Source organism: Sciurus vulgaris (assembly GCF_902686455.1).
Source record: "Sciurus vulgaris genome assembly, chromosome: 7".
Lineage (NCBI taxonomy): Eukaryota > Metazoa > Chordata > Mammalia > Rodentia > Sciuridae > Sciurus > Sciurus vulgaris.
The window spans coordinates 147087186-147110324 of NC_136467.1; the positions used below are offsets into that span (position 1 = coordinate 147087186).

At 58.0% G+C, this 23139-nt stretch overlaps 1 protein-coding gene across 5 annotated transcripts in view; it reads left to right on the forward strand.

Moving 5' to 3' along the window:
- The window catches only part of JARID2 (jumonji and AT-rich interaction domain containing 2), a 281609-nt gene that overhangs the window by 248141 nt on the left and 10329 nt on the right, over positions 1 to 23139 (forward strand). For all 5 annotated transcript variants that reach the window (XM_079147058.1, XM_079147059.1, XM_079147060.1 and 2 more), the window contains 7 exons: positions 6774 to 7009; positions 11080 to 12109; positions 15002 to 15504; positions 18555 to 18647; positions 21161 to 21279; positions 21360 to 21430; positions 22001 to 22115. In XM_079147058.1, coding sequence (XP_079003184.1) covers positions 6774 to 7009; positions 11080 to 12109; positions 15002 to 15504; positions 18555 to 18647; positions 21161 to 21279; positions 21360 to 21430; positions 22001 to 22115 — 2167 coding nt within the window. The remainder of the gene's footprint in view (positions 1 to 6773; positions 7010 to 11079; positions 12110 to 15001; positions 15505 to 18554; positions 18648 to 21160; positions 21280 to 21359; positions 21431 to 22000; positions 22116 to 23139) is intronic.

Genomic DNA, 23139 nt, shown 5'->3' on the forward strand with positions numbered 1-23139 from the left:
TGCTGTAGCTGAACTGGCTGTTTTGCCCCGGAGCACACCGGGTGCAGGGCTCGCACATGCTGCAGCCGGATCCTTCTCAGCTGCTGGCTCAGGTTGGCAGACATTCCATTGTTTTCAGACAATAGTGACTCCATGTTGAACAGGCTCCAGAGACCAAGTGCAGTTTCTGTACAGAACAAGGCTGTCGTGCCAGCAAGTGGATGGAGCCTACGTCTGGCCAGAGTTGGGGCACCTGTGATAGTGCGAAGCTTCCATCTGCCACACATCGGGCCGAGCGGCCACTTGCCGTGACGCTCCTTCCTGCAGCACATCTCTGCGCCTGCCCCCCTCCCCGTTCTGGGGTTTGGCACCGGGAGAATGTCTCTGCATCTGGGAGTTTGTTCTGTCTTCAGGAGTCTTCTTTCCTTCTCGTCCTTCGTTCTCCCTCCAGAGAGTGCTTGCCCCAGCTCCCTGGAATGGCTCTTGTCCCTGTGGCTCTATCCAGGAGGTGGGGGTGCTTCAGAATCATGGCTGCTTGGACCAGGCACCAAGAGCTCCCAGGATACCCAGAGCTGTGCTCAGACCCCAGCAAAGCCACCAGGACTGCCTCGGCTGCGGGCCTTGGGCCTTGCTTAATCAGCAGGACAGGGCCTCGGGGTGCGGGTTTGCTGCCTCTGTGGGCTCGCCCAGAAAGACACCCCCATCCCACGTGGGTCGTCTTTGCAGCAAGAGCTTTGAAAAGAAGTCGCCACAGCTCCCCTCTCTGAAGGCCCACGCGTTTTGTGTACTTGATGCGAAAGGCTTCCCGAGGCCTGGGACTGAGGGAGGCAGCTGGTGTCCTTGGAGGGAGTTGCAGGCAGATGTGCTGGTGGAGGTCTCTAGTTGAGCAGCGTTTCAAAGACCCTTCCCGAGGCCTCACCCAGGCTGCTCTCCCGGTCTCAGCAGCTGAGCAGAGCTCCTTGCCAGCGTGGTGGAGGACAGACAGCAAGTGTAGCTTTCCACCATTCAAAGGAGCGCAGTCACAGATGCTTCTGAAGTTACTCCTTCGGCCCATTTCTTTTCCCATTCCTCATTGGGAGCGAATCTTATGTTCTCAGGGATGAAGTGACCCTCAATCAAAATACCAGCCTTTGGACTTAAAGATTTTGCTTGCTATGGTGTGAAAACACTCATCTATAGACCATTTAACTTTCAGAGTGTGTGTATACAAATCGATATATCTGTCCCAGTTCATTAACGTAAAGCTGTTTGTATCTGAGTACAATACCGTCCCTAATGTGGCTCGCCGTGATGAATGCTTAAGCTAGTCCAACTATGCCTGTTAATTGGGGACAGTGTGTGGAGAACTTCTGTACATTGAAGTCCTTTGGTCTTGTGTTCACAGGGTTTAGTCTTCCCCTGTGAGAGGGATTTTTTTTTTTTTTTTCCCTTGTCCCCTTCCCTTTCTCTTCCTTTCTTGAAAATCTTACAAATTAAGACAAAAGATAATTACTTGGAGGGGCAAAACTGGCAGGTTCCCACGACACTTAAAATTAATGAGCCGTTGAGTACAAAATACACCTTGTCTGGGACTCGGACGCCTTAGCCCAATCCTTCCCTCCCCCGCTCCCTTCCCATTTAACACATGATTTGACTTTTTGGCTGTGTTTGCTGTTGGGGTAGATGGCTGCTATAAAATGGCAAGATGGTTACAGAACGTGGCTTTTAATTTTGCGTGTTTGAAGGCGTTCCCCTTTCCAGGCTATCTTACCACACTCTTCTTCAGCAGCACCCGCCTCTGCGTCCCCGTGCAGTGCCGGGTCCCACGTGTAGCGGCAGAGGCCTCCCTCGCTGCCTGTAGCGTGGCGGCTCCGCTGGGTCTCTGCTTTGCAGGAACTGGCTCCTCACCTCCTCTTGGGGAGACACTGGGCGCTGGCTGCAGTAGGACAGAGGGTCGAGAGGGTCTTCAGGTGCAGATAGTGCTTGATGGAGCAGCTGCTGCTGGCAGGTCAGAGAGCGCTGCGGCCTGCCCAGTCTGGAACCCACTGCCCTCCGCGGTCCACTTGTGAGGGGCATGCGTGCTCGCTGACCCCACGAGTGCAGGTCCAGAGCTGCCAGCCCTGCCCAGGCCCAGACCTGTGCTCCTTGCATCCTCGTTGAGATCTGAGTGAGGCGGTACTGCTGTCGTCTCCATTTTAGTCACCAAACTTTGGGCAGTAAGTAGACCAAGGTCCGTAGTTGGCAAATGATCTTGGCACCAGAATCTGGGCACCCGGTGCAGCAAGAGGCCAGAAAGTGGGAAGTGCGGTCCAACGCGGTGACTTCAGGGATTTGGTCTCAGGATACCTTTGCAGTCTTAAAAAATGATTAGGGGAGTGGACTCCCAAGTGTTTAAAAATGTGAATTATAAGTATTTAGCATATTAAAACTGAAACTGAAGACATTTTTAACTATTCATTTGACAATGGTTCAGTCAGTCCCATCATATGCTAACACAAATGGCTTTTTTGAGAAAATTACAAGGGAGCTAGTTGGTGAGGAGAGGTGGCTGTTCTGTAGCTATGCGTATGCGTCTGTCTGTCTGCGGTGCCTGCCTTAGTGGTCAACAGCTGGGCCTTGTCCACTTCTGCTCCCAGCTGTGCACATGGAGTCCTGGTTGGTCCCCTGCCCTGTGCAGGTGGACAGCAGAGCCGCCTTCAGGACGGTTTCTCTCTGACAGGGAGCCACGCGGGGCATGGGAAGTGCTTGGTGTGTGCTGCTTGCTCAGCGCTCAGGAGCTGTGGAATCGCCTGGAAACCCTGACTGTGTTGTGCTGTTACATCAAGACTCACTGGTTTCTGTTTGACTTTGAATGCAAGTTCATAACCTCCTGTGTTGATCATTCGAAGATGACGGCCCATTGAGTTGATGCACATCTTCCAATTACCGACACGTTTCATTATACAGTGTCAAAAGGTCCCGAGTTTCCACTGACCTCATTGGGAAAGTTTTGGGTGGTAAGTGGCGATCAGACTTGCCATTTTCCAAAACTTATTTTTTTGCCCAAAGTGTGAGCATTTGTGTAGAGGTTGTTATTTTCTTCTCCCTCCCTCCCTTCCTCCTCATTTCTCTTATGTACATGCCTGGGAATGGAACTGCTGGGTTACGTGGTGACCAGGTCACCTTGTGAGGAGCTTCTGGCTGCAGCTCCTTCAGCTTCCACCAGCAGCGCGTGGGGGTCGCAGTTCCCCCACGTCTCCTCATGACCCTTCTTTGGTGATGGCCACCCTAGGGGGTGTGAACTGGCATCTCCTGTGATTTTTATTTCATTTCTGTTGATTGTCAGAGCTGGGTGGAACCCAGCGCCTCAGGCATGCTAGGGCGCTTGACCCCAGCCCTCCTGTGGTTTTCTGTTGCACGCCCTGGGTGGCTCGGCTCCCTTTTGTTCTGCATCATCAGGGCCTAAGGTGTTAGCGTCCATGAATGATCCCCTGATGGGATTAGCTGGGTGGGCACTGAAGGTACGATGCTGCCAGGCTGGAGGAGGTGGGCACTGGGGACGTGGCCTCGGGGTCTACATTTGTATCTGACGAGTGGAGTCTCTCTGCTTCCTGACCATCATGTGAGCTGCTTCCCTCTGCCACTCTCTTCCACCAAGAGGTTCAGCCTCACCTTGAGCCCCAGAGAATGAAGTCTGCTGTCTGTGGATTGAGACCTCTGAAACTGGGAGACCCCAAATAAACTTCCTCCTCTGCAGTCGTCCTGGTTGGGCCCTTTTAGTCATAGTAGTGAAACAGCTGGCTAAAACGGCTGGAGCGAGCCACTCCTGCTTTCCCCCTGGAGAGTGGTCCTTGCATCTGGGGCCTTCTCCAGATCCCAACTGGGGACATGGTGGCATATGGTCTGTGTGGCAGGCTTGGTGACCCTAACAGGGGGAGGGTGTGATGGGTCTTGCTTGGCTACCCATCCATCTGCAGGGAGGGCAGGAGGCAGTAAGAGAGCAGACTGCGACGTGAGCACAGTACCTGCGGCGACCCTTTCAGACCCCAGTAGCTGTCTCCTGAGTGTTGCGTACCTGCCGGACCCCAGGCGTGTGCTAGATGTCACCAGCAGGAGTATCGGTTTCCCCAGTCTGCAGATGAGAACGCTGAGCATCTGATTACGTGACCACTTGGTAACCTTCCCAGCCGTCTGGAATGGGATCGAACCATAGATTAATCTGTTTTAACCTGGGCGGGGAGAGTTAGCTTAGAACTGGCACTTAATAGCAATATGCAGCACACATCTCGAGTGAGAATAAAAACCAGGCGTTCAGAGGACTGGAGCCACACAAAACCCACTGCTGTTGGGTGCTGCTCCTCTAAGGATCTGCAGTCAGTGCTGTAGGAAATTGGTGGACAGTCCAGAAGTACCTGGACTCGCGTACTCGCTGGAGTTTTGATCACACTGAAGTGTGAGTTCTTACGGACGTTGCTTTTGATTTGTCTTGAGCAGACACAGATGCTTCCAGCTTGGGCATGATTGATGGTTTCTGTCAACGTCTGTGACGTACATGGGGGACTAACACAGCCATTGCTTGTGCTCCGCCTTCGGTGTCAGACTGTCCAGTTGCACCTTGTGCACAGAGGAGTGTGCCTCCCGTCCGTGTGGCTGGTCTTGACTTCGATGTTGAAAGTCGGCTCTGAAGTTTAGATCACTGGTGCGGAAGGAATTTGAGATCAATGTTCACACCCAGTCTAGATGCGTACATCTCCATTGTATGTCACACACAATAAGGCCGAGAGGACTCAAGAATTGAAGCAATCAAGTCAGAAAAGAATTAGAAGGAGAATCAGATACTTTGCCATTTGGACATAGGGTTGGATGGAGAGAAGTTGGTCAGTTTGACAGGATTGCATTTGGGAGTTCTGTTGGTGATTGTCAGATTCAGGGACTCTGCTTGGAAATTGCTTAGACAGGTCTTTAATGGTCTTGTCACAAAATAAGCTTGTGAGGTATTAATGTGTTTGATTCAATCCTTTTATTGAATGCACACACCCCTCCAAACACCATGTCATATGCCCAAGGCATATACAGTTCTCGTTAATTATATTTCAGTTAATCTGCAAAGGGAAAATATGTGTAGAATTTTAAGCATAAAAGCAAAGAACTTTAACAAATGGGTTAGCAACACCCTTGGGGGCGAAGAAACAGGTTGCTAGGTATGTCTTCCTGGGGTGGATCTGCCAGCTACTCTGGCACTTTCCTCGTCACACAAAAGAAGCTATTTTGTGATTGCATTGCAGTTTTGGGAATCTTGAATAACTATCAGGTTTACCCTAATACATGCACCTTAAGATCATTTCCAAAAACTTTTTAGCAGATTGAGTATCCCAGTAGAGAAGCGAAGGACCAGTGAAGAAAATACGTGCCCCTTTGCAGCATGAATGCCATTGACCGACTTTGTCAGATAGGTGTGATAGCGAGCGCCCAAGGACAGGGGTGGTGGTGCCCCTGGAAGCCGGCCTTTACGGGAAGGGGCAGGCGCCTGTGCCTGTGGGAGGAGGGGAGATTTCACTGCTGCCTCTTCAAGCTGGCAGAAGATTTTCTCTCAGGGAGTCTGTGCTGTGTCTCCGGCAGCCCAGGTAGTGCACTCTCCCTAAGCCCCCACAGCCCTGGATGGAGGGGGAGGCCTGTGGTCGCTTGGGTGCAGCTGGGCCAGTGGACACCTGACCCTTCAATGCTCCCTCACCCGCATTTTAAATGGCAGCTGAAGAGCTGACTGCCGCCCGAGGAGGGGGCCCTGGCAGGGTTGCCTTGAGAGGAGGGACCATGTGTGGGTTCCAGGGAAACAGGCAGAAGGGCCGCACCTGGCACGCCTCTCTGGGTTTGCAGCCCCAGCAGGAAACAGGAGAGAAGAACGATGCACCTCCATCACTGCCTTCTCCTAGGGGGCAGGATCCAGAACACGCTCCAAGCTGCCTGGGGCTTGGGGAGGGCTGGGGCGGGCGACTGAGGTGGGCCAGGAGCGTGCCTTCTCCCTCTGTCATGCCCTGCTCCTTGGTGAGTGCCCAGCAGTGCGCCCGGCTCAACCCTGCTACCCCTGTATCGCCTGTGTTCCCCGATAGGTAAAGATGCCGCGTCCCTTGCCTGTTCACCCACGGCTCTCAGCCTCAAAGTGTGATGGTCAATCTGAGGATGCACTTTCTTCTTCTGGGTCTCCCATCCATTGATGATCAAAGGTCATGGACTTGGAGAGTCCGACCGGAGTGTTTGACTCGGCTGTGTCTGTGTTTTGACGGTGCAAGAACAGCACACATTCGGTGGAAACTAACTGCACATTAAATTTGAGTCTGGATCTTTTCCCTGGGTAGTGGCATAAGGGTTCCATCTACTCTGGAGACGCAGCTCCCAGTCAGCCCTTGGACCTGAGGCCAACCGCCACTCTAGGGTGCAGCGTTGATAGGCTGGGGTGTCGTAGGTCAGCTGGGTGCAGCACGTTTTCTGCTTGCGGGGGTGTGTCCATCTTACAGGTTTACCTGGATGTACCCCTGCCATCTGGGGATGTCTGGGCTCTTTTCTCGAGTTGATTCCTTAAGGTGTGACGTGGCTGCTGAGTGATGCTCTTTTTTTGTGTAGGGATTTCTTTTGAATGGATTTTCACCATCATTTTAGCCCAAGCAAATACTAGTTAGAACCCGTTCTGGAGTTTTCGTCTGGTGTCCTGTGTTGTCGCAGGGTCTTGCTGGCACGGTGTCCTCTGGGGGAGGTCTTGATGCTGAAGGTTTGGGAAACACGTGGTGGGTGGCAGGCACCTGCTCAGGGTCGTAACTTCCGCTTTTCCCTCTCCCTTCCAGTTTTCAATGGTTCCAGCAGGTCAACACGGGAGAAGGAACCTGTCCCGAAACACAAAAGCAAAGAGGCCACTCCCGCGAAGGAGAAGCACAGCGACCACAGGGCGGACAGCCGAAGGGAGCCGGCCTCCACGCCGCAGCCCGTGGCCGCCCCGTCCTCGGCCTCCTCGGCCAAGGGGCTCGCTGCCAACCACCACCACCCCCCTCCACATCGGTCGGCTCAGGACTTACGGAAGCAGGTGAGGCCCGCCCGGGGTGCCCACGCGTGCAGGAGCCCAGCTCCCAGGTCACCTAGGAGGCGAAACCCGGCTGGCAGAGGTCCAGGAGCAGGGGCCAAGCCGAGGCAGACAGGCAGGAAGGCCGACCCCAGCCCTCACCCCTGGAGAGCGCGGAGCTGGGCTGTTCCGGGGTCACACTCTGCCCTGTGCTTGGAGCAGCGCCCAAAGGGTTCTCTCATCTTTAATTTTAATTTTTTAAAAAATGTCAGCCTGAAGGAAAAGGGTCAATTAGATTTTGGGAAATGTATGTGGGTGGGGTGAAGGAATATTTTTATTTTTATTTTTTGGCACTAGGGATTTAACCCAGGGGCGCTTAACCATTGCCAGCCTGCTTTTTTTTTTTTTTTTTTTTTGGGGGGGGGGGGCGGTGCTGGGGATCGAACCCAGGGCCTTGTGCTTATAAGGCAAGCACTCTACCGACTGAGCTATCTCCCCAGCTCCCACCAGCCTGTTTTATTTTTTGAGGCAGGGTTTCAATAAGTTGCTTAGGACCTATGTAAATTGCCGAGTCTGGCCTCAAACTTGTGATCCTCCTGCCTCACCCTCCTGAGTTGCTGGGATCACGGTGGGCACCGCTGCACCTGGCTGGCGACTGTCTTCTTCCTGCTCTGATGACCTCTGGAGGGGTTGACCACTCACTCTTCATTGAACCAGAAGAGCCGCTGCTCTCTGTGACAGGGTAGGCGTGGGCCTCATAAATGCCCTGGTCCCGAGATGGACTCTGGCTGCTCTTCACCTGAGCCTTGCGTCTGGCATGAGGGTGTGGCCCCTCTTGTCCCTCACACTCGGAGCCTCTGGATGGGGCAGCTGCCCAACACCTACTGTTTTCCTGACATAATGCTTCAGCATACACGTCATGGCAGACAGCAGCCAGCTAGGATGGCCACAGGGAGCTCTTCCGTAGGGCAGGTTTTGAGGTGCTAGTGTTCCAAGACAGTCGTGGGGAGGTGTTCCCTCGTGGAGACCATGTAGTCTGTGAGCTGGGATATGGAGGCCTGTGGCTGTAACACGGAGGAAGTCACGGCTCACGGGCAGCCAGCCAGGCGGTACCCCTGCTCAGTCACCAGGGATCAGGAGTGAGTTCCGGAAGATGATATTTGAGCATACAGGAATTAGAAGGCCACCTTGGGTGTTAAACACGTCCAAGGTCTTCCTCCACTTTTCATGGTTGTGCCCGTGGCTTCCAGTGCACATTTGTGGCAGGTGTATTTCTCATTCGGTTAAGTTCCCCGAATTGTAAGGACATCCGGGCTCCGTCTTCCACCCCCTGACTTTCCCCTGGTGGCCTTGCGGCTGTGGTCCCCGTTAACAGTGGCCTTTGCTTCCCCCTCTTTCTGTGCTCTCTGGCCACCATAGCTCTCTTTAGCGTGGGCCCTCTTTGGTGTGTTGCTTTAATTTCCAAGAGGATGCTTCACCTGCCTCCGTCTCTCTATCCAGAGCTCCAGCAGCGCCTGTCCCTTCTGGGAGGATGGCAGAGGCCTCTGACTCGTGGGCTCCCTCTTGTGGCCATCCAGAAGTTGACCTTAGTGTTCATGGTGGAACCTAAGGGGATGGCTCACTTAGTTCATCAGAAACATCATGGTCGTTTCCCATCTTCTGTTCTGCCCGGAAACGTGGGTTTCCCTGTCCACCAGGCACACTGTCGTGATCTCTGCGTCACATCTGAGTCGCAGAGTGAAACAGTAAGGGCAGCGCTTTTTAATACTCTTACAAGAGGCATACGATCACGGTATAGCCTGGTGCCATTTTGAAAATGGAATTTCTACTGATAATTAGCCAGGCTGTGTGTGGTGGCACACATCTCTAACCCCAGCAACTGGGAGACCAACTGAGGCAGGAGGGTTGGAAGTTGGAGGCCAGCCTGGGTAGCTTTAGCATGACCTTGTCAAAATAAATAGGGCGGTATCTGGAGGTGTGGTCAGCATGGGTCAGCAGTGGAGTGCTCGACTAGCATGTGCAACGTTCTGGGTTTGATCCCAGTACCACTAAAAGGGGAGCTGAGGAGTGCCCAGAGTCTGGCCCCTTGTATCTCTCACCACGAGGCCCCCACTGCAGGAAGAATCTTGTTTCTCTGGGAGGCCGCAGGGACTCGGCCAGTGGAATGTCACTTGAAAACCCCTCAGCCGCCTGTGGACCTGACACGCCCCTGGCTGTGTACGCGGGATCCCCTGCCACATGGGTGATTGCACCTCAGGCAGAAGGAGCTGCAGACACCTCGCTTTCTTCAGAGCTGGGCTGGGAGTGGTAGCCTGGAACCATGCCAGAGCCGGTGGGAGCAGCTGCTGGGCCCTGAACTCCCGTGGGTTAAGACATGCTCTCTGCTGGGTGCTGTTCTGTGGAAGGACAGCGCCACAAGTGTACGGCCCTGACCCCTGGTCTCGCTCATGGTGTGCTGGTCACATGACGAGGCTGTTCTGTTAGACTGAAATCCCCAATCCCACAAACAGCACAAGGTAGTAGGTTTTTGTTTGTTTTAAAGGCTTTTTTTTTTATTTGTAGTTGTAGATGGACACACTACCTTTATTTATTTTTATGTGGTGCTGAGGATCGAACCCAGTGCCTCACGAGCACTAGGCAAGCGCTCCACCACTGAGCCACGACCCCAGCCCCAATATGGTAGTTTCATGGAAGTGTGTCAACAGTTAGACGCTGTGGTGCTGTTGACCGCAGCGAGGAAGCGTGATAGGATCCAGTCACGCAAGGGCTCACTTCCCTGAAACTTAGCTCGTCAGCAGCCCGGGTGGCCCCAGAACCAGAGTGGATGGGCCCAAGGGCCTTGGCCCATCTTTGAGGTGAAATCTGAGGGGTTCTGCGCCTCGGCCCCAAGCCAGCCCCTCGTCCCCTGCAGGCGAGCGTGGTGGGGAGGCTGGTCCGAGGATGTGGGGGTCCCTGAGCCATGGGCCTCACTGGCTTCCTTCCTCCTTCTGTTCTTCACATTTCTCCTGACATTTTGAAGGCGGTAGCTGCTTCAGGGACACTGAGCCACCAGGGGCTGTGCCTGCATCTGGTCGGCGTTCCGACCAGGACGTGAGGCTCCCGGGCCCTGGCCCTGCCCTGGCTCCTCGGTGCTCTCGGGTGAAGAGGGCTGTGGTTTCTGCTGTGGATGGTCTCTGTGGTTGTCACGCTGCCGCGTTTTGGGGGTGGTGGTGGTTCTAAGCCTGGCTGTTGTCAGTAGATGAAGAGCGATGCCCCCGGGGAAGCGCCACTCAGAGCCCCTGGGTTGTGGATCCAGGGTTGTGCAGACGTCCGCCCAGAGCCAGAGAGCACGGGGCCGTGCTGGGTCCTCGCAGGTGTCGGACGTGTGCCCTGGAGCACAAGGGCAGCACCCCATTTCTCTGTGTACCGGAGGGCAGCCCCAGACAGCACGCAGCCTGAGAGGCTGCCTCTTTACCCGGCCTCCGTGGCCTGGGCCGTGGGAGCCTGTCAGGGTGAGGAAGTCGGAACCTGTGTTCAGAAGAGGGCCGGGCTGCTGCCTCCAGGAGGCCCTCCGTCGGGGCAGCCTGGGCTTCCAGCCAGGCCCCTGGCTCAGCAGCGTGTCCAGCCACGCCCAGGAGTCCTGCGGTCCTGTCCCGGCCACAGGGTGTTTGTTCCGTTCTATTTTTGGCTCTGTGGCTGGTGTGCTGTCACGTGGAGCCCGAAGCGTAGCCAGCAGACTGCTCTTGGGTCAGGGTGTGTTTACACACCTCAGGTCCCCACTGGGCACCCAGGATAGGCGTCTTCAGGTGTGTGGAAGGTCCTTGTGAACTCCAGATGTGAACGCCAGAAGGAGCCTCGAGCGGCCTGGGTGTGCGAACACCCTGGGGCCCGGCCGCCCGCACATTCTCCTGCAGGGGAGGATCTGAGCCGAGTGTCGGGGTCACTGATGATTTCGAGGCTTTCTGCCTCAGCTTGCTGGTGTCCCTGTGTCCCTCCTTGGTAAGGGCGGGAGGCTGTGTGCCCTCGCCAGTGCCCGTGGTCCTTTCTGGTGGGCTGTTCTATGTCTGGGCTCAGGTACTAATGCTGTTCCCTCCTCTGCTTTGCTGCTTCCCTAGGTTTCTAAGGTAAACGGAGTCACTCGAATGTCATCTCTGGGTGCAGGTGCAACCAGTGCCAAAAAGATTCGCGAAGTCAGACCTTCACCATCCAAAACTGTGAAGTACACTGCCACGGTGACCAAGGGGACTGTTACGTACACCAAAGCCAAGAGAGAACTGGTCAAGGAAACCAAACCCAATCACCACAAGCCCAGTTCAGCTGTCAACCACACAATCTCAGGGAAAACTGAAAGTAGCAATGCAAAAACCCGCAAACAGGTGCTATCCCTCGGGGGGGCGTCCAGGTCCGCCGGGCCTGCCGTCAACGGCCTCAAGGTCAGTGGCAGGTTGAACCCAAAGTCATGCACTAAGGAGGTGGGGGGGCGGCAGCTGAGGGAGGGGCTGCGGAATTCCAAGAGGAGACTGGAAGAGGCACACCAGGCGGAAAAGCCGCAGTCGCCCCCCAAGAAAATGAAGGGGGCGGGCAGCTGTGCAGAAGCCCCCAGCAGGAAGGCGGCGGCGGCCTCTGCAGAGAAGCCCCTGCTGAACGGACACGTGAAGAAGGACGTGCCTGAGCGAAGTTCGGAGAGAAGCCGGCCGAAGCGGGCCACGGCCGGCAAGAGCACGCCCGGCAGACAAGCACACGGCAAGGCGGAGGCCGCCTCCTGTGAAAATCGCTCTACCTCGCAACCCGAGTCCTTGCACAAGCCGCACGAACCGGCGGGCAAGCCCGAGAGGGGCAGCAGGTCCGGCTGGGCGGCCATGGACGAGATCCCCGTCCTCCGGCCCTCCGCCAAGGAGTTCCACGACCCGCTCATCTATATCGAGTCGGTCCGCGCTCGGGTGGGCAAGTACGGCATGTGCAGGGTGATCCCCCCTCCGGACTGGCGGCCCGAGTGCAAGCTCAACGAGGAGATGCGGTTTGTCACGCAGATCCAGCACATCCACAAGCTGGGCCGGCGCTGGGGCCCCAACGTGCAGCGGCTGGCCTGCATCAAGAAGCACCTCAGATCTCAGGGCATCACCATGGACGAGCTCCCGCTCATAGGTGAGGTCTCGGGGCGGGCCGCCCGCCTCCCCACCTCCCCACCTGTGGCCCAGGCCACTTCCCCCGACTGGGAACTTGCAGCCCACGAAGGCTGGATCTGTGGGCCTGATCATCAGGGGCCAGGCAGGGCCAGGGACGCAGTGAGAAATGCCAAGTGCTGTTGGGCTTAAACAGCTTGTCGCTGTCCCTGTGTCCCTTCTTAGAAAGGGACGCTGATTTTCTTTCTGCTCTGGGGACTTGACCTGAGCTGGGGCTGTGGAGGCTCGGCTTCTGCTGAGGCCTCTCCTCAGCCTGCGTGTGTCCTCCCGGTGGTCTTGTGTGTCCATATCCAAGCAGTTGACTGGAGTCGGCCTGCCCAGGTGAATTTTCCCCTCAAAAGCCCCCGCTTCTGAATACCTGAGGCTTAGGGCGTGGACCCCAGCACACGTTTGGATGGTTTCAAGGACCAGCCTACACTGCGCTGTCAGGCTGTTTTCCTGTCCTGCTCCTCATTTTCCCTGAGCTTTAATTACTTTAACGACCACCTGGGCCCTTTTCTAGGCCACAGGTTTACGTTTCTTCTGAGAGCTGGTGTAGGGGTCTGGCTGGCTGTGGCTCGGAGCAGGTGTGGAAGTGGTCGCCCTTCAGGTGGGTCCTGGTAGAGCCTCGCTCGCAGGACGCTGCCACAGCCTCCAAACCCTCTTGCAGCCTCGCGATAGACTCCCTTAGCCAAGGCTTCTGCGGAGGGGCAGGCCCTTTGGGGATAGCTGGGTAGGTGGCACATCTTCCTGTGAGCTCTCAGCCTGTGAAAGGAGTCAGGACTAGGCTGCAGCTTGGGGATCTGGAAGAGGTTTGGATCCGGCAGGTGGAGGTTTCCTTCCCGCTCAGCAGGGGCCTGCGGGAGACATGTCTGGGAGTCACAGAATTTGAGAGAACTGTTGGTTTGTGCTCTCCTATCGGGACTGGCTTGGGACAGATGGGGCCTCTTTGCACAGGTCCACAGGGCCTGTTGACAGTGCTCTGTGAGCACCCAGGCCACCCGGTGACCTGGAGATGGCAAGTGGACCACGGAGTCCTGGGGCCCGTAGTGAGCCTGCAGGCACATGCCAGTCAGCTCTCTGCCTGACAAGATATCTGACCTGAACAACTTAAAAGGAGGAAATAGTTATTTTGGCTCCAAGTTTCCGGTTTCAGTCCTGGGTCAGCTGGCTGTGCCTGTGGGGAGCTGCCTGTCACCACAGCTGGAGCGGGAGAGGGAGGCGGGGTCCCAGGGCCTCCCCAGGCCTTGCCTCCTGGAACCTGTCGGACCTCTCCACAGTGGCACAGGCTGGCGCCTGAGCTTGGGGCTGTTCCAGGTCCTAGCTGATGGGACGGAGGGAAGCGCTCGAGCCTTTCCTTCCTCTGCTGGGCTGGCGAGAGGCACAGGAGACAGGGCTGCCAGGGCCCTTCTGCTCAGAGAGGTTTTTCCTTTGACTGTGATTCCTGGAGCTCCAGAGGCCAGGCAGAGTGCTGCCGTGGGCGTGTTCCCGCTCTTTGCTGTCACTCATGAGTGTAGGACGCTTCGGTCTGTCAGAGGAGCACCGGCCTGGCCTGGGCCGCAAGCCTCACTGTCCAGCAGCAGTGCAGACTTGATGCCTTTGCCGCTTCCCTGGACCTACCCTTGGGCTCTGAGGGCACCCAGCCTGGGCTGCCTTGGTTCTGGAGCGGACAGCCTCCTGGCCCTGTGACTCAGGGCACAGGTTCTGCAAGCATCGCGTGCCCTGGCATTGCTGCGGGACTATAATCTGCTTGCGGAAAACCCAGGAGCGTAGATTTCCTTCCTTTCCTGTGCATGCTGAGCCCTGGTGGCCGCTCGGGGTCTGGTCACCTCGTCTCCTGTATCGCACAAGGCAGTGCGTGGCCAGCCCTTGGAGGAAGAGCTCCTGTTTTAAGATAGACCAACCTGGAGTCACACGTGTGACTTTGACACCTCGAGACCTCGAGCCAGTCGTGGAACTTGGAGCACAGGTCCGACTGTCCAAAGCTGGGCGGTTTCCTCACTGAGGGTGTGTCCCCCTCCCCCAGCGGGTGGAACTCCAGCTACCATCTCCCTTCCCAGGGACTGGTGCTCCCGTCGTCCCTGTGCAGTGTCCAGGCGCTGACTGGAGGTCCCATGTGCCTGGCGTGCGGGGCCGTCCTGCTTTTGTGCTGCCCTCTTCCTTTCAGTGTCGATGTGGATGACCCTCACCTTCTGAAGATGGAGGTTTCTGGGGGGCTCTGCTCACCCAGCACTTGGCTGGCGGTTGTACTGGCTGGGGAGTGGCTGCTCCCACGGGTGGGGTCGTGGGGTGTTCGCACACATCTGGGCCGTGTGCTGTGCAACTCCGGTTCGGCCCAGAGAAGCGCTGAGAAGCCCCCATGTGCTCCTGGAAGCCCCTGCCTGGGCCCGTGCTCCTGCGCACACAGTGGTTTCAACCTGGAGAGTCCAGCGGGGCTGACGGCACACCACCTGGTAGTGAGGGGCCAGGCGGCCTCAGAGGCCATCTGGGCCACACTGGGAGGCGGTGCCACCGAGAAGCCCTGCCCGCCCTCACCAGCCCGGCTGCTGCTTTCCTTGCCCCCTCCTGGTGCGTGAGGTTGGCGGACACTGGTTCATGCTGCGCAGGGTGCGGGCCTCTAAACATCCCTCCCCGCCTGCCTGCTGGCCAGCGTGCTATCCTGTCCTCCTGCTTGTACCTTCCTCGGGACGCGTCCCTTCCTGCCTCCCCTCATTGGCGATGCAGGCCCGTGACCAGCTCTCACAAGTCCCTGTTGGCTCACCCTGCTGTTCCCTCCCGGCACATGGCAGGTGTTCAGCAACCGCGGGTGACCGCAGGAGGCCGCGTGCTGTCCTTCTCTTTCTCACCGACTGTCCTTCCCCCCTCACCGCCCCAGGAGGCTGCGAGCTCGACCTGGCCTGCTTTTTCCGGCTGATCAACGAGATGGGCGGCATGCAGCAAGTGACTGACCTCAAAAAATGGAACAAACTCGCAGACATGCTGCGCATCCCCAGGACTGCCCAGGACCGGCTGGCCAAGCTGCAGGAGGCCTACTGCCAGTACCTGCTCTCCTACGACTCCCTGTCCCCCGAGGAGCACCGGCGGCTGGAGAAGGAGGTGCTCATGGAGAAGGAGATCCTGGAGAAGCGCAAGGGGCCGCTGGAGGGCCACACGGAGAGCGACCACCACAAGTTCCACCCGCTGCCCCGCTTCGAGCCCAAGAACGGCCTCGTCCACGGCGTGGCGCCCAGGAATGGCTTCCGCAGCAAGCTCAAGGAGGTGGGCCAGGCCCCGCTCAAGACGGGCCGGCGGCGACTCTTTGCTCAGGAAAGGGAGGCGGCCAAGGAGGAGGAGGAGGACAAGGGTGTCCTCAGTGACTTCCACAAGTGCATCTACAAGGTATGGCCTGCTGCCTGCGGCATGCACTATGGGCATGGGGTTCCACAAGCATGTGTGGCAGGGGCAGGGAGCCAGGAGGGACACAGTGCTGGGGGTATGCGTGGTACCTCTTTTCCTTGGAGCTGCTGTAACTGCACCTCAGAAGTGGCAGGCCCAGCAGGGACCCTAGTTCCAGGCCAGCGTGGGCAGCGTAGCCAGACCCTGCCTCAGAACAAGATTCAAAAGGGCTGAGGGTGTACCTTGGGGTCAGTGCCACTGGCTCAGTCCCCAGCACCACCACACACACAGGGACCAAACCCAGCGCCCCGAGGAATGCTTGGAATGGGAGTCTGGGGTCACAGTTCTGGAGGTTGGGAGCTTGTGGGTCAGCACCCAGCCATCTGGCAAGGGTGCGCGTGCAGCACCCTGACACGCAGGAGGGCACAGGGCACTCCGCGTTGTGCCCCTCCTGACGCCATGGCAGTGGCAGCTACCCTGTGGCTCGAGTTTCGGAGGCCCCATGCTCCCTGGCCAGTGCCGTGGGGTTTGAAGGGCACATTTGTAAGAAGAGAGAATGTGTGGTTGGCCAGGGAGGTGGGGTGTCCGGTGGTCAAGGACGCAGGTCTTGGACTTTGGGCCAGCAGCCGCCCACTCTGGCTCTGCTGCGTGCAAGCGCTGTGTGGTGTTTACGCCTCTGGACCTTTTGCATTTCCTTTTCTCAAAAGGTGTGTGATCGTGTGCCAGGCGCCATGGAGGGTGCACGTTCCTGGTCTCTGCACGCCCTCCTCCCGGAGGGGCCTGTGAACTGCATGGGGAGGAGGCAGTGGACCTGCAAATGAGACACACACCGTGTTTCAAGTGGAGTCGGCGACCACCTCTTGCAGCCCGCCTGCCTCCCTCCCCAGCCTCCAGGAGCAGCAGGGCACCCTAGGGCCAGCTGGCAGAGCCCCAGTGTGGCCTCTGAATCGAGGCCTGGCCCGGCCCGGCCCTGTGGCCCGGCTGGGGTCCATGGGAGGGAGCTGCACTTGGGTGCAGTGTCGGCCCTGCTGCCCTTCCCTCTGGGGATGTGCGGGTGGAGTGGGGCCGTGGGTTTCTGCTGCGTTGGAGACAGGTGGCCCATGCTGGCTCTGGTCGTCCTTGCTCAGGGCTCCACAGTGGACCAGAGTTCAGCTTGAGCTGGGCCGCGGCGCTCCTTCCCCAGGCCAGGCCGCCCAGGCCGCCTGTTCTGGGCTTTGTGTTGGCTTCTGGCCTTTAGGCCTGCGCGCTCTCCCTGTGGAAGAGGTGGTGCCCTGTTCCTGCAAGATTTTCTGACTGGACCGCAGAGGCTTTTGTCTCCTTCAGTTCAGTTCTGCACCCCCATCGTCCTCTGCTGCCTGTTGGAGACACAGGCAGGTGCGTGGGAACTGCCACAGGCAGCCTGCTCATCAGCAGCCACCTTGCGTTTGAGCTGTGAAGTGTGTTCATGAAAGAAAGAAGCAGCCCCCGGGTGCCAAGCACTTTATTAGGGTGTTTTCTGAATCCCCAAGAAGCGGTTCTCGTTTAATTAGAGCCACTCACCAAATCCTGTGATTCCGGACAGCCGAGCCCTGAAGCGAAGTGTCTGCACTTTGCTGCTGTTCATTTCAGAAGGCCCGTGCTGAGGGTGTGGTCCGTTCCCAGGCACCAGAGCGCAGCATAGGCTGAGGCAGGAGGATGGCCAGTTTGAGACCAGCCCCAGCAACTTAGTGAGACTTTGTCTCACATCAAAATAAATAAATAAATAAAGTGCCGGGGTTGTAAAGTAGTAGAGCGCCCCTGAGCTCAGTACTGACCCCAGCACCCCTCACAATTGTTGGATTCAAGAAAGGGTTTTTTGTTGTTGTTTTTAAAAAACATGTTTTATCAAAGATATTTTTAGATTTAATTCCAAAAATGTAATGAAGTGGTCAAGGGTACATGCCTCTGGCCAGCGGGGTGGTGACCATCAGCTCACACCACCCCCAGGTCCCCATCACCTCCACTTGCTGTACTGTGTCACTTAGTGCAAAAGAGGTCTCTCCTTGTGGTCTGGTCTCCACTCTGTAGGGAGGCGATGTTCCCAGTATCAGAACTTTGTCAGTCACGCTGCAGGAAAGAAAAACTCCAAAATCTCCAGCCAACCTCGATGCGGGGCGCGAGGACAGGAAGAATTTGCTTCCTGGTTTTGAATCGCCTTCTTACTTTGCAGGAAAGCTGGTGCGTCACCTCCTCAGGGAAGCCTTCCCTGACCAGCTCTCTAAAGCCACCGTACATGCACCTGTGCCCTGAGCCATTGGAGGCTGACCTCCCCAGGCTGAGGGGTGCTCCCGGGGCTGGAGCTGTCCTGTGCACTGCTTGTCTGTAGCCCCCAGAGTTAGCGCCCCCCCCCCCCCCCCAACACAGTAGGTGCTGGGTGTTTATTCCTGCGTCGAGCAGTCAGCGTGGCGCCCGGCCAAGGCAAGGGTTCAAGAGTGCGCCTCGGGAGTGCCGTACAGCAGGCGCGGATTCCCATGTCTGGGCTTTCATGGTGGCTGCTTTTTAAAGGGATCTGAATTTACAGGGAGCAGGGCTGCAGAAGGGTGACCGTGGGCCCCCTGAGGGTCCGCTTGTTGCTTGTTGCCAGAGTGACCACACTGCAGCTTCAGGTTAAGCCTCTGCGGGCCGCTGCTGTGGGCCAGGACTGGGCGTGGAGGGAGAGTAGCTCCCGGGGTCCCTGGTCATCGCTGCATCGGACGTGGCCCTGCCGTGCGCCCCCCTCACGCAGGGCCCCGAGGTTTTGTCCAGAGTGCGGCGTGTTTCCCAGAGCGCCCGCCTACTGTCCTGTGGGCTCTGCTCCCATCATCCGGGCTGGCAGCCTGTTGCTGGTGGAAACTGGCCCAGCCGCTCCTCACGGTGGTCAGTCGGGAGAGGGCCGCCTTCTCCATCTCGAGACGCTGGGACGCGGTGCCTGGTCTGAGGGTTTTTTCTGCCAGGAGCTGCAGGAAGCCCTGAGCAGAGCCCCGGGACAGGCTGTGGCCGGTGCAGGCGAGGGCGTGGCTCTGTGTCACGCTCTTCTTCTGTGTTTCTTGTTCCAGGGAAGATCCGTTTCTCTAACAACTTTTTATAGAACAGCAAGAAATATCATGAACATGTGCTTCAGCAAGGAGCCTGCACCAGCGGAGATCGAGGTGAGTGGCAGGGGCCCCTGGTGCCGCAGGGCGCCTCCTGCAGCTGCCCAGGCAGAGGCCAAGGTGGTCCTGTGCCCCGTGCGCGCTGGGGCAGCTGAAAGTTTCCCTGGGGTTAATCTAAACGCGTCCAAATGCCAGAAACAGGGTCGTGAAGATTGAGGTGGCCGGGCTTCTCCCCACGGTGCCCCAGTCCAGAGGCGGCAAGACCTGGAGCCTGGTGGCAGGGACCTGGGCTCCCCTCGCCCGTCCAGCAGGCCCCCTGTGCGGCGGGTTCCAGAGCTGCGGCTGTGCTTCTCACCCCTCGGTCCCCACTCTTATCGCCCTGGCAGACGGCTGCTTTTGGCTCCTGCCAGCTCTTTTTCGGGTTCTGCGAGGCTGGAAAGGGAGCACTCCTGTGTCCAAACCAGCCAAGGGCAGCTTTGCGTGCAGTATACAGACAGAGCCCGGCCTGCTTACCCACCTTGGCCGGGCACAGTTGGGTCCCTGTGAGCTCCAGCTGCTGATGCAGGGTCTTGGCGGCAGTTGGTTGTATGAGGGAGAGAACCCCAACTCGATCACCGGTTTGGGGCATCTGCAGCTGGGGAGCAGGAGGGTCTGAGGCCTGGTGTTGTATCTGATGTTCGACGGGCATCTCATCTGTCAGTGATGACTGCCGGCTCTTTGCAGTGAAATCCAGGGTACAGCCCCTTGGGCGGCGAGGCAGGAGCATTGCAAGTGAAAGGCCAGCCCCCCACTTGGTGAGACCCTGCCTCAACAACTGGAAAGGCTGGGCATGGAGCCGAGTGGCAGAGCACCCCTGGGTTCACAAAAATAAATAACATGCAGGGAGGGTGTGTTCCATTGCACAAGGTGACCCTGGGGTCCTGCACGTGGAGCCTCTCCCCCTGGACAGCAGGTTCACCCACACTGGAGCCGGTGTGAGCCCTTGGGCCTGGGGCTCGATCCCACTCCCTCCCCTGGGAGCCCATTTACTCTTGGCACCCTTCAGTCCTTTCCAGCCCGTGGCCTCAGTTCTGAGCCGTGGCCTGACCCCACCCCTCTCGGTCAGCCTCGTGTCGCCTTGGTCCTGATCCCAGACCCCCGTGGCCCTCTCGGCTGCTTCCTCGGTAGGGATGTCAGCAGGGACGGTGGCTTTGGGAGCTGAGCATACGAACTGGAAAGAGGTCTTGGTTGTCCTGCTGGCAGCCTAATAGGAGTGTCCCAAAGGTGCGGGTGATGGTCACTGTCCATCGTGTGTCAGCACGGGTGGCTTGCTTTACTGTTTACTATTCAAAATTCATTTTCCATTAATTAGTCTGGTTTTTGCTGTAGCAGTTATGCAAATATTTAAACACAGCAAAGATTTGCCGAAATTCAAATTTCAGTCTGAGGCTGGCTAGCTTCTCGTGCTGTGTATCTTAACAAAAATGACCGGGCCTTTGTCCTTCCGGGGTCAGCAGCTGGAGCGGATGCTGCTTGCGGGGAACGAGGCCCGTCCTCTCTCCCCCGTGTCTTTGTGCATGCCCACACGCAGGTGTGCCGCTCTGTCTGGGATCACGGGGACTCCTCCAGTCCTTGTTGGCATTCGCCTTCGTGGTCTGTGGACACAGACCCTCCAGCTGGTGTCCCTCTTTGTAGGAGTCGCACGGTCCTCGTCCTCCCAGGGGCTGCACCTGGAATGTGGTGGCAGGTGTTTCTTGTGCTCACAGCCCCCCTTTGCTCTTGCTCTTGGGGTCTGTGGAGATGGGAAGAAGCTGCTGAGCTTCTAGAGAAGGTGCCTCCAAGGGGAGGCTGCTGAGGGAAGGCTGGTCAGATACTCCGGCCGTGCCCTGTCCCCGCGCGCCTGGCTGCCGGAGTGTGGGTCCCGTGCACGCCCAGCCCCCAGCTCGGTCGAGCTGGCTTCTGTGGAGGCCTGGGTGCTGCTCACAGCTGGACACCACCTGCAGGGAGGTGGCCCACGGAGTCACAGGGCTGCTGCAAAGCTCCATCTGAGCCGGCGTGTGGCGGGCCTTGTCCTGCCCCCGCATCATCCCGTGCGACATGAGGTCGCTTCTCTGAGGCCTCACGTCCACACGCGATGCTGCACAACCCTCTCCGGCGCCGGTCGCGGATCTCTCTTCCTCCCACACTTAGACTGCTCTGAGCAGGGTCCTCTCTCCATGCTGGCGGCTGTCCCCGTCCCTGCGGGTGTCCCTGCTGCAGGGACCTTCTCCAGGGGATTGGGACCGGCTCGTTCAGGGAGCGTGTCCTCGGGGTCGCCCAGGCCGTGTGGGCCAGCGTCTCCGTGTGTTGAGGCAGGTGGCGTTCCCTCTGGCACACTCAGATCGCGCCGCCTGCCAGTGCTGCTGCCCCCTAGGCCCTGCCTCAGTCGGTGGGTGACCCTCCATTGCTTTCTGGCTGGCGTCCTGTGGGGGGCGCTCCCGGGTCTGTTCCACGGGCTCCTCGTTGCAGATGGTGCCGTGTGCTGGTGAGCGCTCGGGGCCCAGGGCTCCACAGCTCCAAGGTGCCGACTGGTTCTTTCCTCTCCCCTGCAGCAAGAGTACTGGAGGTTGGTGGAAGAGAAGGACTGCCACGTGGCCGTGCACTGCGGCAAGGTGGACACCAATACTCACGGCAGCGGGTTCCCGGTGGGGAAATCGGAGCCCTTTTCAAGGTAACGGTGGCGTTCTTTGTCCACATTTGGGACCAGACCCATCCTCGTCCTGTCTGTGATCTCTCATCTTTCCTCTGCAGGCATGGATGGAACCTCACCGTCCTCCCCAATAACACAGGGTCCATCCTGCGTCACCTCGGTGCTGTGCCTGGTAAGCCTGACTGAGGCGCCACCCCAGTAGCAGGGACAGCTGGGAGGCCCTGAGGGGGACCGGGCATCTCAGTGTGGAGTGCGTACCCAAGCAGTGACTGAGGGAGGAGGGAGGAGGGAGGTCACGTTGGTGCAGCGACCCGGGTGGCGGGTCCAGGCACACGGGAAGCCCAGCGCTGCCCGGGCTCAGGAGCAGAGCGTGGAGGCCGAGGCTGTCAGCGGTCACTGTAGTCTGAGGCCCAGGCCCTAGGGAGCCTGTGCCTCCTCTCCCCGGTGGAGGCGGTGGCCACAGGCCTCCTTGGGAGCGAGCCTTGTCCTGTTGGCACCTCTGTCTCAGCTCTGAAGATGGACGGCCTCAGCCCGAGGCTGGCTGTTCGTGGACAGCGGTGGTCGCTGTGTCAGAATCCCGCCCACGGGTGCTGTGCTCTGAGCCGCGGTCTCCTTGTTCTGGGATCCAAGCCAGCGAGAGCGAATACGCCTCGTCCCGGCGTCCTCTCCGGTTTGGATCGCTCTTCCCTGGTCTTGGTGTCTGTGCTGGGCCGAGTGCTCACAGTGCCCCCCTCTGTTCTAGGAGTGACTATCCCCTGGCTTAACATTGGCATGGTCTTTTCTACCTCATGCTGGTCTCGAGACCAAAACCACCTTCCCTACATCGACTACTTACACACTGGTGCTGACTGCATCTGGTGAGTAGCGGGGCGGCCGCCGCTTCTGTGCCTGGGTGGCAGGGCATTCGTGTCGTGGCCGCTGCTGCCTCTTGTCATCTGTCTGCTGGGCCTGCAGCTTCGGTTATGTTCCTGTTGGTGACGAGGACCGTGGTGGGAGCTCCACAGGAATTGACTGATAGTGGGGCTGCGCCATCTTCCCCCTAAGGAGAGCCAGGCTCTCCCTGTGCACAGGGGCTGCGAGGACAGCAGACCGTCCCCCATGAAGCCCTCTGTGTGTGTCCCACACAGGATGAGCCAGGCGGTGTTCTGGTGCTGGCCCCTGGGATCCTGGCTCAGCTGTGGCCAGTCCCAGTAGTGACTGGGCTCTTGGGTTTCTTGTTTATGGCAGATAGAAAGCGGCTGCCCATGGTTGGCCGTCTTGCCTTGTGTTCTGCTGCCGTGACATTCATTTCTAAAGGGGTGACAAAGCGTCCTTAATTAAATAAACAAAATCCTACAACTAGAGGGTCCTCCCTGGAGCCGGTATGGACAGCGGCCGGCTGTTGTGACTTTGATCCTGCTGCTGTGGCTGGTACCTGAGGGGAGCAGGGTGGGAGTCGTCAGTGACCTGGAGCCAGGCCTGCTGGGTGCAGAGCCGGGGTGGACAGCTGCAGGATGCTGCCCAGGAGGGCAGCCGTGTCTTTGGCCATCTGTGGTCGGTGCCAGTGAGGTGCCCTGTGCAGGGGTTTCGTGGCTCCCCTGGGCCCTGTGGCTTGTCTAGCTTCCGGTCTCACCAGGCCTGTGGCGGGCAGCTGTTGGTGCCTTGCCTGACTTTGCTCTGAAAGTGTGTGAGAAGCCATGTGTGTCAGCTCTGTGGCTCAAAGGTTGAGTCAGGTGGCAAACACGGGTCCCATGGGTCCCCAGACCACCTTGATGGAGGCTGAAGGAGCGTGAGGAGCCCGGGGTGTGATCAGGGAACTCTGGTGTGGGGGTGTTTTTGTTTTTTCCCCTCAACATGTGATTTGTGTTAAACGCCCTGTATTAAAATCAGAAACTAGTAACA